This window comes from Protopterus annectens, chromosome 17.part0 (assembly GCF_019279795.1).
Source record: "Protopterus annectens isolate FY-2018-M chromosome 17.part0, PAN1.0, whole genome shotgun sequence".
NCBI classification, from domain to species: Eukaryota; Metazoa; Chordata; order Ceratodontiformes; family Protopteridae; genus Protopterus; species Protopterus annectens.
This window is the reverse complement of record NC_056751.1, coordinates 825,879,101-825,899,055: the sequence shown is the minus strand read 5'-3', so window position 1 is coordinate 825,899,055 and position 19,955 is coordinate 825,879,101. Positions and strand designations below refer to the sequence as shown.

General features: G+C 43.7%; 1 protein-coding gene across 1 annotated transcript in view; it reads left to right on the top strand.

Moving 5' to 3' along the window:
* ZNF143 (zinc finger protein 143) overlaps positions 1–19,955 on the top strand; it is a 752,158-nt gene that overhangs the window by 332,893 nt on the left and 399,310 nt on the right. Inside the window, exons 7-8 of the mRNA XM_044059280.1 lie at positions 18,054–18,250; positions 18,366–18,440. Coding sequence (XP_043915215.1) covers positions 18,054–18,250; positions 18,366–18,440 — 272 coding nt within the window. The remainder of the gene's footprint in view (positions 1–18,053; positions 18,251–18,365; positions 18,441–19,955) is intronic.

The window sequence follows — 19,955 nt, the reverse complement described above, 5'->3', positions numbered from 1 at the left end:
GTCCGTTTCTCCACCCCTTCAAGACCTTACCCCAAAGGACAGAAGGGAGGGAAAATGTGGTTCCATAAATCTCAAGGAGTCACGCCTGATGCCAAGTCAGTTTAACCCCAGAGGCAGAGGGGGTAACAATAATAGACGCCGCCCTAGGGGCAGAGGGGGTCCGCAAAATCAGGGTAGCAGAGAGCCTCTTTCTGACAAACCCTTCCAGCATCCCTGAGATGTTGCCCGATTGTCCACCTTCAGAGGCAGTCGGGGGAAAATTATCGCTGTACCCAATAGCCTGGCTTTCCCTTTCTCAAGACAAATGGGTACAGTCAATTATATCCGAGGGTTACAAAATTCCCTTTATTCAAACCCCAATTCAACAAAAGGGAACCCTTCCAGACGTTCCACCCGGTCTAAGGGAACTAGCAGTACTAGAAATATCAAAACTGCTAGTAAAAGAGCCATCCAGCCAGTCCCAGCGGACCAAATAGGATCCGAATCTACTCAAGGTTCTTTTAGTTCCAAAAGACAGGGACTGGAGACCAATATTAGATCTGAGCAAACTAAACAAGTTTGTAAAGAAATCAAGATTCCGGATGGTCACGCTTCAGTCCATTCTGCCCTTTCTGGGCAAGGACAATTGGATGTGCTCGATAGATCTTCAGGATGCGTACTATCACATAAAAATTCACAGACGATCCAGAAAATTTCTCCGCTTTTGGCTGGGGACCAGTCACTTCCAATTCAGAGCCCTGCCCTTTGGACTCACTACAGCCCCCAGAGTGTTCACCAAATGTATGGCAGTGGTTACGGCTCACCTGAGACGTCAAGGATTCCAGGTGTTTCCATATCTAGACGACTGGCTCCTCACTGCCACCACCAGGCATCAGCTTCTCCAAGCCAGAGATTACACCATTCACATTTGCAGAGGGCTAGGAATTTCTATAAATTTCGAAAAATCTGCCTTGTCACCTTGTCAATCTATTACTTTTATAGGCGCAAGATTGGACACCGTACAACTTTCAGCAAAGTTAACAGACCAAAGGATCTTGGACATTCAAAGACACATCCAGGTGATTCTTCTCAGCAACAAAATTCAGGCCAGATTTGCTCTGAAGGTATTGGGTCTTATGGCGCCGCCATAACACTTCTTCCCCTTGCCCGCTTTTACATGCGTCTTCTACAATGGATGCTATTCACCCAATGGTCTTTTCAACAACTTCCCATGCATCACGAGATCATAGTAACTCCAACTTGCAAAAGGCATCTGACTTGGTGGATATCGTCCCCTCAAGTCCATCAAGGCAGACCTTTTGTTCCTCTTGCCCCGGTTGCCACGGTTACATCGGACGCCTCCCTGATCGGGTGGGGGGGGCATTATCAGGGCAGAATGGTCCATGGCACTTGGCAACCTTTCGAGTACCATCTGCACATAAATGTCCTGGAGATGAGAGCGGTGCTTTTAATGTTGCAATCCCTCAACGACTCTCTTCCCCTCGGAACTATTGCAATCCAAATGGACAATATGTCCATAGTGTGGTATATAAACAAACAGGGCGGAACCAAGTCCTATCCACTGTGTCGAGAGGCTCTCAGACTTTGGCAATGGGCAATCTCTTCTCACCGGTTTCTGATAGCAACGCACATCCCCGGGAAATCCAACATCATAGCGGACAGATTGAGCAGAGCTATTCTCATGCCTCACGAGTGGTCTCTCAAACAATCAGTGACGGAAGAGATTTTTCAGAAGTGGGGCCTTCCTTGCTGCAACCTTTTCGCTACACCTCAAAACAGCAAATGCCCAGACTTCTCTCTCTTCCCCCTTCCAGGACATCTCCCCAGAGACGCTCTAACCCAAGGTTGGCCCCGGGGACTTCTTTATGCTTTTCCGCTGATACCTCAGCTAATTCAGAAAGCAACCGCTTTGAGAGCCAAGTTGATTCTCATTGCCCCTTATTGGCCTCGACAGATATGGTTTCCATTCCTACATCATTATCTCTTGGTACAGCCATGGCATCTGGACCCGGTTCCAGATCTTCTGACCCACCAGTCGGGTCAACTGCACCAATCCATACCTTCTCTCAACCTCACTGCTTGGTTGCTCCACTTCCATCCTTAGCCAGGCTTCCTATGATTTCTAATCCTGTCCGGGATATCATAGTAGCTTCCCTAAAATCTTCTACCAGAAAGATTTACACTAGTAAATGGCGATGTTTCTCTTTCTGGGCAAAAGCTAGGAACATAGACCCCTATACTGCTCCAATTCATTCGGTATTGGACTTCCTAGCTGAAATTTTTCATTCAGGATCCTCTTCTTCCACAGTGAAAGTTCAACTGGCAGCCATTTCAAATTTTCATATAGGCCTTTTGGACCACAACATTATGTCACATAAACTTTGCAAGGCATTCCTTCGAGGTATCTTTTTACTGAAACCTCCGATTAGAGACCCCCCACCACAGTGGGATCTAAATTTAATTTTAACATCCTTGATTCTTCCCCCTTTCGAACCTGCAGCTGCCTGTTCTTTGAAATTGCTTTCTTGGAAGACACTTTTTCTAGTTGCCATTACTTCTGCCAGGAGAGTATCTGAGCTTCATGCTCTCTGCATTCGTCCTCCCTATTTAATATTCCACAAAGATAGGGTATCTCTAAGGACTAATCCATCTTTCTTACCAAAAGTGGCATCGCAGATGAATCTAAATCAATCCATTGATCTTCCAGTGTTTTTCCCGAATTATTCTGATAGAGCGGAACAAAAGTTACATTGTCTTGATGTTCACCGCCAGCTCAGATATCTGGACAAAACTAAAATTTTTAGGAAATCTGATCAACTGTTTCTATCCTATGCAGAGAACAGGAAAGGCCTTCCAGTTTCCAAGGTAACTTTATCTAGATGGCTGTCTTCTGTGATCACTTACATTTATCAGCTCAGAGGCAAAGAGTTGATTTCTAAGCCAAAAGCCCATTCTACCAGAGCTCTAGCTACATCTACAGCTTTTCAAGCTAGACTTCCAATAGACACTATTTGTGCAGCAGCCACATGGGCCTCTCCTCATACCTTTGTTTCACATTACAAATTAGACTTGGCCTCCAGAGACAGAGCGAATTTTGGTTCCACCATTCTCAAGAGTCTGTTCCATTGAGCCACCCAGGATAGAGGTGCTAGGGACGGTCCCATCCAGCAAGAATGAAGGTGAGATTGACAACTTAACATTTAGAAGTTATGTACCTACCATAACGCGTTCCATGTTAGTTGTCTTCTCTGCTTCTTTCTTCGCCCCTCCATCCCCGTAGCCTGGTCAGACCGGGAAGATTATGCATCTTCTATTAAGAGGTTATTCCCTTTTTCTAGCTGTTCAACTTCTAGTGTCACTAGATTAGGTTGATCCTTTCTAGAGGGTTATGATGTTATTTAGTATTGTTATTTTTCTTCCTCCTCTTCAGTTGGAAGAAAATATTACTATTTCTTTAGCTACCAAACGAGATCTGGGTAGTCTCTGCCTTGCATCATGGGATATAGGGTTGCCTCGATCTGGTAAAATTAGCTCTCGAGCTTAGCAAGTGCCGAGTCGGAGCCGAGGATCGGCTCCGAACCCATCCAGCAAGAAAGAAGGCGAGAGAAGACAACTAACATGGAACATTATGGTAGGTACATAACTTCTAATTTTCTAAGGGGCAGAAGAAGCGGTACAAAAGAGAGTTCAATGTAGTAAAATTAGGTATGTAACTACTTTTAATGCAAGGAGAAGTGATCTTAAAAGAATTATACAAAATAATTGGATTATTCTGTTGGCTCTACCTGAGCTGCAGACAATTTTGAATGAAAAGCCTTATTTTTCTTAAAAAGAAGGCTATATTATAAAGATTTTAAAGTGTATGCCAAGCAACAAATAGTTACGAAGCAAGGCACTTTTAAGTGTATGAATTGTAGTTGTTGTAATGATATTTTAACAGGTAATAATAATGTGTTCATACATCCTGTGACCAACAGGCAATATACTATCTGATATTGTTAATCCTCGTTCATTCCTTATGCCTGGGTTATCTGTTCTGACCTCGGAACTGAGCCGGCCATCTTCCAAGCTCGTGACAGCCACAAACTCTCGAGCTAAACTCTTACCCACAATTCCCCTCACCATGTTTCCACAGATTTCGTTTGCTGTGTCGCCATTCAGTCGTGTCAAGCCACTTCTCTTGAGCTAAGTAAACTTCTTTGATAATACTTTATCGTATTACAGTTATTCTCTGTTCTAAATTGGAATAGTTATCTCTTCCCCTGTCGCATCCAGAAACTCTTTTTGGTTTCCTCTAGCTCTTCTTTCTTACCATAAGGTAACTCCTTTACCATCATTGGTAAATTCTTTCCTGCTTTACCTTTGGGTATTTCTTGTACCATTGTTGGTACCTTCTTCCTTCCTCCTATCATGGCAGAGAAAAAAAGGTAGTCTGGGATTTAAAAGATGTGTGGATTGTGGTTATAAATTGCCTGTTTCGGATGCACATGCATTATGTGTTTATTGTTTGGGTGTGCCTCACTTGACTGTTGACCTGCCTTGCGGGATTTGTGCTAATTTTTCTAACAGGACTTTGGTGGAAAGGAAAAATAAGCTGATTTTAAAGGGACTACTTAAATCTTCCTTTTCAGAGGCTATTTCTGGGGCGGAGGCTTCAATCCATCCTAGTTCCCATAAGAAAAGAGATGGAAACAAGAAGGCCAAGTCTCTCCCTTAGTCTCCTGCTGGAGACAACCAGGAACCGAGACCTAAGAAGGCCCAAACATTTGAGTTCGGATTTGACTTCCTCGGCTCCGAGGCTTTCGGTGCCTAGATCCTCGGCACTGGAGCCTTCGGCACCACCCGTTACTTCGGCACCTAGTTTTGTGCCCTATACCTCATCGAAACCGAGGGGCCCCTCGGTTCAGACTTCCTTATCGGCACCGACATTTTCCTCGATACAGACCTTTCCGGCGTCTATGACTGTTCTGACACCAGCTTCTGCTTCGACCCCGATTATTTTCACGGCACCGATTATTCTCTCGGTAGCGACTACCTCGTTTTCCACACAGACTCTTTCAGCCCCTACCATAGTGCCAACTACCACTTCGGCATCGACCTCACCTTTGGCACCGATGATCTCCTTGGTGCAGACACCAGTAGTACAAGCTTTTATGGCTCCGTTGTTTTCAGTGCAGACACCTATTTTAGCACCGTCTAAAGACCCCTTTGTGGGCTCAGAGTTTCCTGCACCCTTGAATAGACCTGACTCCCCTTCAGCTATGTCTGTGAGATCCACTAGAAGCCTCTCGGAACATGATGTGGTGCACCTTGTGGATCAATTGCTTTTGGCCAGAGGTATCCAACCCTCCAGGAACTACTCTTCCTTTGGAGGTGATCACCCTTCTCCAAGGACTCTACTTATTCTCCTCCTTCATTGCCTTTGAAGCCCCCTGCTGTAGCATAGACTTCCTCACTTCGGCTCCTTTCATGGACCTCACTAAGGAGTCGCAGTTGCCTTTGTGGCAGGAGAGACTTGTCACTCCAGTCACTACTCTGGATGCTAACTGTGACATATGTACTCCTGTTTTTCACAGCCATCCAGGGACTCTAGTCGGCGGGCTGATTTGCTTGAGCAGGGTGTGACCTCCTCAGGTGGACCAGCCTTCCAACTCATGGAGAAGGCTCTCGCGTCTGTTGGTGATCCTGTGCTGTCAGTGCCCCCATCCTCCTCTAGACCTCAGTTTACACAAGATACCTCTGGTGGACACCTGGTACAAGGTTCTCAGGACACACTCCCACTGGAGGCTTCTCTTGCGCTGTCTTCTCCAGATTCTCCACCTGAGGAAGTTCATTGCAAGAGTTTGTGTAAGAGGAAGCACGTGGACTCCCCAGAGGAGTCCCTCATGGAAGACACAGACTTTGATGATGGGGAAGGGTCCCCTCGGTCACCCACTGAGGAATCCTTTGGAGATATCCTCGAAATACCTAAGCAGAGAGGTGATTGGCGGCCCTCTAACCCTACCTGTGAAGAGTCTGTGTTCTTGCAGGCCTGTCGCGTCTGGCCCCCTACCTCTTGGGTTACTCCACCTGCCGACGACCTTGTCCGGCTCATCATGCAGCATGCTTGGAAGGCTTCTGACACCGTTGACACCATTCCCCGCAGGCCAGATAAAATCCTGTCCCCTCCAGACAGTGAGCCTCACTGGTTCAAAGGTCTTCCTGTAGATGCCTTGGTGGTTGTGGCCGCAACAAAGAAGGATCTGGTGGAAGAAAGCCAGACTGTCCACCCGCCCAACAAAGAGTCCCAGGTGCTGGACAGATTAGGGAAGCGTACCTTTGCATCAGTGACCTTTGCAGCCAGGTGCCTGAATTATATGGCACATTTTTCCAGGCTTCAAAGGGACTTAATTTCTGATCTCTCTGAAACCTTGGCCGGAGCTGTGTCTGATGAGGTCCGGGACAAAGTGGCCTCACAGTTAGCCACCCTTGAATCGATTTCTAACTCCTCCATGTGACTGATTTCTCACGCATCAGAAGGAGCGGCTAGAGCAGCAGGTGCAGGCGTAGTCATGACATGGTATGCCTGGATGCACTTGTGTGATTTTGCGGGCTTTTTCAAGGCTTCCTTTCTGAATGCTCCCATTGAAGCCTCTTCGTTGTTTGGACCCAAGGTTAAAGACACACTGGCTAGGTGTGAACAGGATGGTAAGACCCTTTCTGCTGTGGGTATCTGGTATTCTTCCCCTCAGTGAGCTTTCTCCAGAAACCAGAAGAGTGGGAAAATGTGGCACAAAAAGTCTCTGGGTTCTTTCCGTGACACACAAGCAAAGTTTTCCCCTAGAGGCAGAGGGAGAAACTCATATGGAAGATGCTGCTTTTGGGGCAGAGGAGGTCCACGTAACCAGGGTTTCAGAGATTCTTTCTCTGGCCAGTCCTACGAGCACTCCTGAAGAGCGGCCCAACTGCTTTCCTCTGGAAGCGGTTGGGGGTCGTTTCTCTTTGTACCCTTCTGCCTGGCTAATCATTATCACCGTTTCTTGGGTATGAGAGATAATCAGAGGTTATCATATTCCCTTTGATCTTTGTCCCACCCCACTAAGGAGCTTACCCGACGTTCCACCCAGTCAGTGGGTAGAAGCAGCATTAGAGATTTCAAACCTGCTAAGAGAAAGAGTCATCTAAATAGTTCCACCAGACCAAATAGGATCCGGATTCTTCTCAAGATTATTTTTAGTGCCAAAAAAGACCGGGGACTAGAGACCAATTTTGGATCTCAGTGTACTAAACAAATTCATAGAAGTACAGAAATTCCGGATGGTCACAATACAGTCTATCCTCCCACTCCTGGAGGCAGGCGATTGGATGTGCTCTATAGATCTTCAAGATGCGTGCTACCACATAAAGGTGGACAGACCATTGAGAAGATTCCTTTGCTTCCGTGCAGGAGCCAGTCACTACCAGTTCCGAGTACTGCCCTTCAGACTCTCTACATCCCCCAGAGTGTTCACCAAGTGCATGGCAGTCGTTGCAGCTCACCTGCGACTGCAAGGATTCCGGGTGTTTCCTTACCTAGACGACTGGCTCATCACCGCCTCCACCAGACATCTATTGGAAAAAGCCTTGGCATACTCTCTTCACACTGCAGAAAGGTTAGGCATAACTATAAACTGGCAAAAATCCAACCTGTCTCCACCACAAGCCAAAGAATTCATTGGGGTCCTGTTGGATATAAAGAACTGCATGGCATCGATTCCAGAGCACAGAATTTTAAGGATAAAACAACAACTCGTACCCATCCTCACAAGGGAAAGATCGACAGCACATTCTATTCTCCAGCTGTTGGGTTCCATGGCAGCTTCCATCACCATTGTCCCCCTCGCAAGGCTTCACATGAGGCTTTTACAATGGTTACTACTCACCCAGTGGTACCCTTTTCAGTTTCCTCTCTAATCCCAAATTCGGGTGACTCAAAGTTGCAAACAAGACTTGATTTGGTGGATGTCGCAGAACCCGTTGCAATGGCCTCGCCCCTTCACACTCCAACAGCCCAAAGCCACAGTGACCAAGGACGCCTCCCTGATGGGGTGGGGGGACATTTTCAGGGGAAGGCTGTCCAAGGCATGTGGTCGGACCTAGAGGCTCATCTGCATATAAATGTCCTAGAACTGAGGGCGGTGCTTCTAGTGTTGCAAGCATTTCATCCCCTCCTTCCGTCAGGGACGATTGCAATACAATCGGACAACATGGCTGTAGTCTGGTACATCAACAAACAAGGTGGAACCAAATCCTACCCACTCTGTCAGGAGGCCATGAGGATGTGGCACTGGGTGATGGCTACTAACCGCTTTCTTTTAGCAATGCACATTCCCGGGAGTTCCAGTGTGATAGCAGACAGATTGAGCAGGTGCATTCTGCAACCACACAAGTGGTCTCTGAATCCTCTTATAGTGGCAGAGATTTTTAACTGCAGGGTTTTCCCTTGCTGCGACCTTTTTGCATCCCCAACCAACTACAAGTGCAACAATTACTTTGCCCTGATTCCCCCTTGGGGACAGTCACCCAGGGATGCTTTAGTCCACAATTGGCTCCCAGGTCTGCTTTATGCCTTTCCCCCTCTTCCTCTCATTCCCCAGTTCCCGAAGAAAGCCCGCCGGTTGAAGAGCAAGATAATCCTCATTGCAAATTTGGTTCCCCTTCTTATGGCCTCAACTGCTAGATCAACCATGAATTCTTGATCCAATTCCGGATTTGATCTCCCATCCGCAGAACCTGATTCAGCCCAACCTGAAGAGCCTGAAGCTCACAGCATGATTCCTCCACTTCCAGTGATTGCCAGGCAGACTGATCTTTCTTCCCCAGTACGCAACATTCTTATTGCATCTCATAAGTCTTCCACCAGAACTACTTATCTCAGCAAGTGGAAAAAGTTTACCATTTGGCTGAAGGAAAAAGAGATAGACCCTTTTTCAGCACCAGTACTGGTAGTACTGGAGTACCTGTCCAGTTTATTCCAATCTGGCCTATCTGCTTCTACCATTTGAGTTCATTTGACCGTGATATCTAATTTTCACAATGGTGTCCATGACTCTTCTCTTATGTCACACAAATTATGGAAGACCATTCTAAAAGGCGTAAATCATTTGAAACCTCCTTTTAGAGAACGTAGCCAACCATGGGATCTGTCTTTAGTCCTGCAAGCGTTGACTGCTGCTCCTTTTGAACCAGCTTTTTCATGCGACCTTAAGTTTCTTTCTTGGGAAACTTTGTTCTTGATCGCCATTACTTCGACTAGACGTATATCCGAACTTCAAGTTCTATGAATCAAACAGCCTTACTTGATCTTTCATAAAGATAGTGTCATTGAGAACTAATCCTTCCTTCCTGCCAAAAGTGATCTCTGAAATGTCCATTAACCAATCCATTGATTTGCCAGTTTTCTTTCCCAATCATTCTAACAGAGGAGAGTATTGTCTACATACCCTTGACATTTACAGGTAACTTCGTTTCTATCTGGACAGAACTAAGGCTTCTTGCAAATCAGATCAGCTGTTCCTGGCCTATTCTGGTCCTAGACTTGGCTGTGCTGTTTCTAAGGTCACATTGGCTAAATGGTTAAAAGACTGTATAACATTTATTTACAAAACTCACGATATCCCTTTGACTGCAGCCATTAGGGCTCATTCCACTAGGTCGGTCACAACTTCTGCTGCCTTCCATGCTAGAGCTTCTTTACCTGACATTTGTGTAGCTGCAGCTTGGGCTAAACCTCATACCTTCATCAACCATTACAAATTGGATTTGGCCTCCAGAGGAAGAGCGTCCTTTGATTCAATGTTGCTCAGGAATGTCCTTCCATGAGAACCTCCCAGAAATGAAGATAGCTGGGGACTCTGTCCCAGGCGTAAGGAATGAACGAGGATTAACAATATCAGATAAAGAAGTTATGTCTTACCATAATGTTCCATCTGTATTGTTGATCCTCGTTCAGTCATTATGACTCTTCCCCCTCCTGAGGCTTATAGTGGATCTCATCATCCTGTTCTGGTAGGTTCTTTGACCAGAGGTAGCCTCTACTTCCTTTGACTTGCAAACTCAATCTGAGGTAACAGGGTGAGGGGAATTGTGGGTAAGAGTTTAGCTCGAGAGTTTGTGGCTGTCGTGAGCTTGGAAAATGGCCGGCTCGGTTCCAAGGTCGGAACCGAAAACCCAGGCGTAATGACTGAATGAGGATCAACAATACAGATGGAACGTTATGGTAAGACATAACTTCTTTTTTTCCCTCACAGCCAGTTGTAATACCAGCTATGTGGTGTACCTTGCCATTTGTGTAAAATGTTTTTCATTTTATGTGGGGAAAACCACTAGAAGGCTGAGGGAGTGAATTATTGAGCATAAGTTGGATATAAGAAGGAGAAATGGCAAGAATTCTCTAAGTAGACATATTATGAACAAGGGTGAGGACCATTGTTTTAAGTTTAGGGTAATAGACATAGTAGTGAAAGGAACCGGGGGGGTGATTTAAACAATTTTCTTGGAAGCAAAGAGTATGAATGGATTATTAGATTGTATGCAGAGCTTGAACCTGGTCTTAACAATACTGTAAGTATTAAAGCTGTTTTAGTAAGAATACAACAACAAAATATTTAATGTATTTTTTAAAAATGTTTTATGCAGTGTCCTGTGATATGCTGGCTGTGGTCATATGGTACTTGTTTGCTCCTATTTAAATGGTGATTATTCTGTGTAAGGGTATTAGCATTGAGAAAGGGTTGTTACCCATAAGCTTTGCTTTAATAAAGTTTTTGCTTGATGTTGGAGCGGTTTATTTCTGAAACCACATATTTGTGCCAGGGGTTCCACCTGTGTCCCTCACTGACGGGCGACAGGTGCTGACTGTGGATTCTTTTTTTAGGGACAAACTCTTGACTAGGCCATTAGCCTAGTAACCTCTTATGATCGTATGATCCTATGATCCTCTGTAGGCCCAGGCTATTCAATGCATGCCACTCATGTATGCCCAGGCTTATACAATGCATATTACTCATACCACTGATGTAGTCCCTGGCTGTACAATGCATACCACTAATGTAGTCCCTGGCTATACAATGCACACCACTTATGTAGACCCAGGCTATACAGTGCATACCACTCTTGTAGGCTGAGGCTGTACAATGCTATACAATTGGACAGTGCAGTGGTACAGCGGTAATGTTGTCGCCTCACAGCAAGAGGTTCTTCATTTCGATTTTCAGCTGGAATGTCTTCTGTGTGGAGTCTGCATGTCCTCCTTTCATTTGTGTGGGTTTTCTCCGGGTATTCTGGTTTCCTGCCATGTTACAAAGACATGCATTTGGAGCATTTCTCCCTGGACCTCCACTGAAAATTGACTTGACATTCAAGTCGGACTCTTCCGGTAAACAAATGTTAAATAAATGCATACAACTCATGTAGGCCTGGGCTATACAATGCATACCACTTGATTTGTCTGAAAGCATGAGAAGTGAATTCAGGTCAAATTTACTCTTGTTTCTATGGCAGCAGACATGAGATGTGGTATCTTTAGACTGGCATCAGATGGCAAAAATAGATGAGCAGTCATTGACTGTGCTGACCATTACCTGGCATTGAATGCTTCAAATCAAAAATATATTCATGGCCAGAACGTTTATTAATTCTGGTAGTTGTACTGATTAACTGAAGGAGACCAACAAATGCCACCATAAGCAGATAGTAACCTGGCAGAATGATTTTGGTACTTTTGAGTACTCTGCCATTCTAAAGACAGTAACCTGGCTAAGTGACTTTTGAGATTTCTCTGTCAGAGATTAGCTAAGTTTCCTCATACAGTTAGGGTATTGGGTTGTTATGCTCAAAATCTAGTGATGCACTAGAGTGACTTTTGTTTCTAATACTTCAGACATTAATATGAACTAGCTTTACTATTTGGTATACAAGGAACTGGATTTGGTCGGATATCAGTAAAGAGTAAAAAGATTCCTTCTATGTAGACGTAGCTTTCTATTACATTTTAAGGACATGGTTAATGCAGGCTTAAGTAAGAAATACCTGGAATATATATATATTTTTTTTCTTACAAAGTATCTTGTAATTCAAAGGTTTGTGAAGATATGTAGATACTGCAGTTGATTATAAAGTAAGTATTTTGACTGTGTTATGTCACAGTCACAGTTTTGGGAATTGAAAGTTCTATTTATGTTGACATTTTCCATTAGAAAGGTGAAACCATCAAGCAACCAACAGCAAACACTGTGACATATCATGTTGGTAGTGGCTGTCCGCAAAACTCACTGACTGGACATAAAGCTTCTGAACACTGAGAAGAAAGACTGTTTTTTGTTAATATATAAGACACTGCACAGCTTAAGGAGGGAGCATGGCTGGTTGGACTTGAGGGCATAATCTGTGCATGCACCTGGTTTGAAGGCCCCAAAATTTTTTAAAGCCTTCATTAAGATGCAGAGAGGTTGTGCACCTGGCAAGACAGCTGAGCAGTGGCTGGCAGTAGTCTGTATGATGCATGATGTGTTTTAAGAGGAGATACCTGTGTAAAGAGGAATGCAATAACTTTCAGAGGTCTGGCTTTAACAGTGAGATGGGTAGCTAGAAAATGTATTAGAGCAGCCTGCCATCTGCTACAAAAAAAAACACACTCCAGGAGAAGGCAGACAGATGTACAAGTGGTTCTCCAAACTCTCGGCAGTACATAGGTTATTCCAGTGCTGGGGAAGCCATGCTATAATCTGTTTGCTTCTCCAGTTGGTGTGAAGTGCAGTAGAGTCTTCTCCCTCATTCCTCTACTGTGGGAATGCCCCAATGATGCTGTCATACAGAAATGCCCCCCTCCCGGGTTTTCTGTACTGTTTTCCCGTTTACTTTGATGGAAAGTCAATTCCAAAATCCAGATGACACAAACCGAGTCATTCTCATGGCTCCATGTTGGCATCATTAAGATTAATTCACTATTTTCATGCCTTACCTGTTGGAGAAAGCTGTTTGTCGATGGCCCTTCAGAACCCTTTTTATTCCACTCCATCATCAATCCCCATTGCAGATCTTCACTCCTTGTGTGTAATTGCATGGTTTCTCACTTTTACTGATTGGCGTTGTCGCCTGCTTTTCCATCCAGAGTGGTCCTGGTTATCTCATCTTCACATAAGTCTTATCCTAGAAAAACAAAGTAAAGTGGATGCATTTTTTTCTGCTGATCTTCATTGAGAGGTGTTGACTCTTTTACACCTTCAATTGTAGGAAATCTTTCACAAATCTGTGACACTGGACTTTGCTATTATTTTATTAAAGAACATTTAGACTCTGTATCAAACTTCCATCAAGTTCGTAGCCCTTGTCTTTGGCATCTTTAAGGGTATACAAAGAGTGTTTTGAAAGGTTCTTGCTTTTAAGACTGCCTGTAAAGGGTCCCATTCCATTGTAAGATTTTTATTTCATGTTGAGAAACTCACTGCCCCCCCTTGAGGCAACATCTTTTCTTGACCATCAGTTCATGTAGAAAAATTCCAGAATTGCAAGTCCTGTCAGTTCATCCTGCTTACCTAGTTTTCCATTAGAATAGTGTTCATGCATACTAATCCTTCCTTAATGCCTAAGGTAGCTACTGAATCTAATCTCAACCAGTTTCTTGTATGTATTTATGGGGATCATAATGTTGTAGGGTAGAGACTTTGAACACAAGGAATGATAATATAAGCTGTACTTTTAGACATCAAAAAGCTTGAGTAGTGGAAAGCTGTAGCCTAAATATGATGGCTATAATTCTGCATGTATGGCTCTCATAAACTGGTGTGGAGCTGACCTGCCACAGATGGTTGAATAAGTACATTTGCTGATGCTGGAACTGACTAAAAGGTGGTAACGTACCAGACTATCTAGACATTTTCTGGCTTTGTTTGGAAAATAGAAATTAAAGACCTCAATGTTTCATCACCAAAAAGTTTCCAATCTCAATACCCATAGCTACTCTAATGGACTAAAAGCCCTGTCCCTATGCTATATGTCATAAGACTCCTGAGAGGTGATCCTTGATTAGCTTTCCATACTATGAATGACCTAGCACTCTTTGAACTCCTTTACCTAAGTAGAACCTGTAGTAAAGCAAATACCTATTCAAGAAGCCTATATCGATACTGTCACATCAACAACACCACAAATGGCATGATAGATACCTAGCCCAATGTATAACCCATGTTTGGAATAAGCTGCCCCTTCCTATCAAGCAGAATACATCTCTAGCAACCTTTAAAACCAGACTGGACGGGGGATCCAAACTTTCATTTGGGGTATGTGGAGAAAGTCTCCTTAATGGGGGACATTGTTAATCTCCCACCAGTATTGGTTGATCTGGCTGAGCTTCTTGATGGCCTCCTTTGGCTGTAAGCTTAGTAAAAACCTTGAACCATGGTGCAGTTTAGCATGATGCAGGTATGACCTGATTTTCTGGCTTAATAAGGAGATAGTCACAGTTAGTTGTCTGTCAGGTTCCAGAATCCGCCATATCATACACGCTCTCTAGTCTCTCAACAACATGTACTGTTATGACTCTGTCATAGTCCATGTTGGTGTGAATGACTTGAGGTGTACCTCTTTGGACTATATGAAGAGAGACATGATTGAGCTCACTGATTATGTGTCCCAAGCAGGTATGTCCCTAGCCTTAAGCAGCATCCTACCATCACCCAGAATTATGCTTCAATACAAACAGAAAATGATTGACTTTAACAATTGGCTTAGTTTCTGGTGTCATTCCAGGGGGATCCAGTACCTGACGGCCTGGGAAGATATGATCGACACACTACGATGTTTTGCCAGAGATGGCCTGCATCTGTCTCCCCTAGGATTCTGGCAAAGGCTCTTGCCTCCTCTATAGTGCCTTTTTTAGGAAAAGTGATGAGCTTAAAACTACCAACATAAACATTTCAACAAAACACAAATTAAAGGTCATGCTGCTAAACACTAGGAGTCTAAACATGAAACTGCACTCATTGCAAGCATTCCTAACCCTGGAAAATGCAGACATCTGTGCAGTTACAAAAACCTGGTTCAAAGCTGTGGAGAGCACCCCAGCCTTACCTGGTTATTCATCCTGTCATACATTCAGACCCCAAACTGTGGGCAGTAAAGCCAAAGGAGGTGAGTTTCAATATACATTAAAGACATACACACATCCAGGCTGGTCAAACAGTGTGACATACAGGAGACATTCCAGGTGTAGTTAACCATTGACAAGACCCCTATTCAAATCACAGCTAGCTTCTGGCCCCCAAATCTGATTCAAGATGCCCAATCTGCCTATTTGGACCTGTTCGAATCTATCAAGATTCAACCCTTTACCCTGATCCTGGGTGACTTCAACTTCCCAAACATAGACTGGAAGAACTACTCATGCCAGAACACAAATGCCCAGAGATTCCTTGATTTTGTCAATGCAAATGCCTTGGAACAGCTAGACGATACCCCCACAAGGGGTGATAATGTCTTGGATTTGGTGTTAACCAACATGAGTAACCACTGCAGCATCTCTATAGTATCATCCTCCCTGGTAAGATCTGACCACAAAGCGGTCACTTTCGAAGTCACCATCTCCCCCAGCCCCGCTCTAGCTAGGATCAGACATAAAAACTTCTATAAAGCTGATTACAGCCTCCTGAGGGATGGTGTAAACAACTTTACAGCTCCCTCCCCCTCTGTAGGAACTGGCACCAATATACAAAACTACACCAAAGCACTATACGAGCATTTATATAGATGCATGGAATCAGGAATACCCGACAGGACTAAATCATCCTCTGCAAGGAAGAGTAAACCTGTGTGGTGAACATCTGCAATAAATAAACTGTATAACAAAAGGAAAAAATTGCTGTCCAAGACCAAGAAGGAGCAGGTGCCCATTTGGAAGCAATGTCTCCTTAGCCTCAACAAGCAAATAAGAGCATTAGTGATATCCTCCAAAGCAAACTTCGAGTCCAAATTGGCCCCATCTACTAGAGACAAACATAAGGCCTTCTTCACATATGTCCGCAACCTGAAAAGAAGCACCCAGATCTGTTCAGAACTGGTGGTCAAGGACAACACATATACAAATGCCGTAGATATAGCAAGCTAGCTGGCTGACAAATTCAGCCAAAACTTTACTCCTCTGTCCCCCCCATCAGTAAATCAGGACATCCCCAACACCTGCCCCCTTCCCCTTATATCTAGAGGGCAGGTTATTACTGCTCTCTCAAAGGCAAAAAATACAGCCTCTATGGGACCTGATAACATCCCAGGCTGCATCCTACGTGAACTCAGGCAGGAACTTGCGGCACCATTAGGCACCCTATTCAACCAAAGCCTAAGTACTGGCTTCATCCCAACTGAGCGGAGGACAGCCACTGTCATTCCTTTACACAACGGTGGAGCATCCACCGATCCGGGAAATTACAGACCCATCAGCCTTACTAGCCTGATCTACAAGGCCATGGAACGGATTATCATGGACCTCATTAACAAGGACATTGGCAACCCCCAAGCACTTGATCACACACAGTTTGGCTTCATCAAGGGGAGCTCATTTCTGCTAAATTTGGTTGACTTCTTTGAGACAGTCACCAAAGCCATGGATTAGGGGAAGATGGTGCACACCACCTACCTTGACCTGGCCAAAGCCTTTGAAAGTATTCCCCACTCAGGCATAATAGATAAACTCTCTCAATTAGGCATCAATCCATATGTTACCAGATGGGTAGCAAACTCGCTCACTAATGGAACCCATATAATCAAAATAGGAGAAGCCACATCAAGCAGTAGACTTGTAACAAGCGGCGTATCCCAGGGTTCGGCCTCATGCTGAATACCAAAAAATGCATCATGTTCCCATTTGAGGAGAGTGACATCCCCACCAATTATCACATTAATAACAATGTCTTAAGCACTCAATCCGTCGTGAGGCATTTGGGCACCCAAGTTGGTAGCAACCTGACTTTTGACCACTATGTTGCTTCCGTTGTACAGAGAGCCTTCTACATGACCCACCTCATAAGTAAGGGTATCTTATCCAGGGACAAGGAGGTCATAATATCCCTGTATTCTTCTCTTATAAGGCCCATTATTGAGTACAACGTACCTTTCGGCATGTACCTCGAAAAGCACATGCAGCAGCTGGAGAGACGACAGACATTACTCACCAGGAGAATCCAAGCCCTCAAATATCTGCCATACAGAGGTAGGCTAAAAGCCCTGTCCCTGTACTCAGTTTCATACAGACTCCTCAGAGGTGACCTCTGTCTGGCATACAAGGTGATCACGGACCCCACCTTGATGGGGACTGCTGTATATCCGCAAGTCAAGCTCCACTCGAGTAACCCGCATGCATGGCAGTCTGTGACATCAACAAGACTTGCTGGCAGGACAGATTTGTGTCCCAGAGACTCCACCATCTATGGAATAGACTCCCTCTCCTCATCAAGCAGAGTATCTCTTTACCCCTTTTTAAGTGCAACCTGAATAACTGGATGGGAAACAGAAAATATACCCCTGAGATTCCATCCATGTCCCTGCTGGACAGAGGGATTGGGTGCTGATTTGTCTAAACATGGGCTAAACTCTTGGCTAGACTTATAAGGGCCTCAGGGACAATAGCCTAGTAACCTCCTATGATTAATGCCTTTACACCTGACATATCTCAGAATGTATTCTTAAGGGTGCCTTATTGGCCTGCATTATTATGATGATATGTATTGTACATTGTTTTTTTCAGCTCATTTCACTGAGCTTTAGTGCTTTTGGCAAAGCATATTTCAGGTGAGACTTCTCTGACCAGAGGTATCTAAAATCCTTGGAACCTTTGAGTATGTTTCATTGGATGCTTTTTGTTAATTACCACCCTCACTCTCATTTATATATACTGTACATATTGTAATTACAAAATGGGAATGACTGTATGCTGAAAGGGTTTGATGCTTAATTAAGAACAGGTACCCAAATGATGAACCTTGCTGAAAGTATTAGTGAGGTGTTAGTATTTTCTGATATCTATACAAATTTTTTCTAAGTTACAGAGACTTATGACCAAAGTGCTCTGCAGGCTGTTCAACTTGAAGATGGCACCACTGCCTACATTCACCATGCTGTGCAAGTCCCACAGTCGGATACTATCCTGGCTATCCAAGCAGATGGAACAGTAGCAGGTCTTCATACGGGGGAAGCAACAATTGATGCAGAAACTATTAGTGCATTAGAGCAGTATGCAGCAAAGGTAACAAGTGCTTGTGATTCTGGAACATCATGAAGTGGGGGAAGTAAGTTTTTAAGTCTGCTGTTTAATGATGATGAAGTAGCCAGATTTAAGTGTTTTTTTTTTTACTTTACAGGTATCTGTAGAGGGAAGTGATGGTATCAGCAGCTCAGGAATGGTGGTAGAAACTGATCCAGACAAAAAAATGCAGGTACTTAAATAATATATGGCATTATGCATGAAATCTGAAAAAAAGCACGATGAACTAATATTGCTGAGTCCTTGCAGCCTTAAGCTCACATGAGTTTTCCTCTGATACTCCAGTTCTGTTTAAGTAGACTGGCTTCTTTAAACAAAATGTTGCTATGTTGGCTTCTTAAAAAAAAAAGAAAATAATGTGGAGTATTTATTCTTTCCCTAGATCTCCTCTGTAAAGGAGCCTTTAGATCAGTGGGGCTAGCATAGTTAACAGAACGGAATAAATGAATTGGCCCATTACTTTTTAACAAGATCCTGAATCTTTGTATGCAATTGTTTTTCGCAGGGTACAGAAGACACATGCCCAGTAGGGTAAAGAGGTACTCCTAATTGCAGAAACTTCAGTCAGTTGTAGGCCATCTAGTGGTAGCATAACCAGTAGCAACCACTAGTTAGTCAGCACTGAGCAATCTGTTGCAAGCCTCAACATTCCGGTATAGTTACAGAAGAATAATTTTATTATGACATAGTTTTTCCCTTTTTAATTTCTCCAGTTCTTTTGGGTTTCTAATACTATGACGGGAATGGGCCCTATTCCTAAGTCAAAGTATGATTCAAGTTCATGAAATTAGTATTGTTTCAATCGTTGTTATCCAGAAGTGCTCTTCACAGCACCCGCTGTGTACCCAGAAACGACGGTACTTTTCCGTTATTGGGGCAACACTTCTAACGCGCTAGCACACACACACACAATGATCGCACGTGTGTTAGCCCTGAAGCATTGTTAAAGACAGCTAGAGGAAGCCTTGTTTTCAACCATTTTAATCAAGCTGAGTTCAGACTTACATATGGAAGATTAATAACATTGGCTAAGAAGATTTTTAAATCTGATTACAATCTGTTTTACCAGGGTGTCTTACAAGCTGATTGACTCTTCTTCTTTCTGTTGGATGTAGTGTAATAATTTTTGAAATGCTTGAATTTTTTTTTTATTTACTTAAGTTTGTGTGTTCAGGAACGTGGAAAGCAGTAGTACCACACAGCTGGCTGACAGTCTCCTGACATGAGCAGGTTTATTTTGGGTCGCACAGGACATCATTCCAACCCGATCTCATAACTGTGTAATTTACTGTGTCATGTTTGTAGAACTGGACATGAATTTCCAAATGGCCTTATAAGGTTTATAAAATTACAGCAAATTACTTGAAGTCATGACTCAATGTGAAATACATTTTCCAGACTTGTAAAGTAATGTAAATAGAAATGGAACAGTGCATTATGTTTTGCGCTTGTGTGCAATGACAAGCGGGTACCTATCCACACATTCAGAAATCGGAATATTTAGTCATTTGTATTGCCAGTTCACTAGAACTATTTAGTAAGATGATCACAGTCTGTTATTCGTCAAAGTGGGTTGCTGTTGTAATTTTATGTAAAAACATAAACAAACTTTACTTATGTTATTAAACTGCGGAAAGGACCCCTGAGCATCTTTGCATTGGCAGAACACATAGTAGCAACACACTAT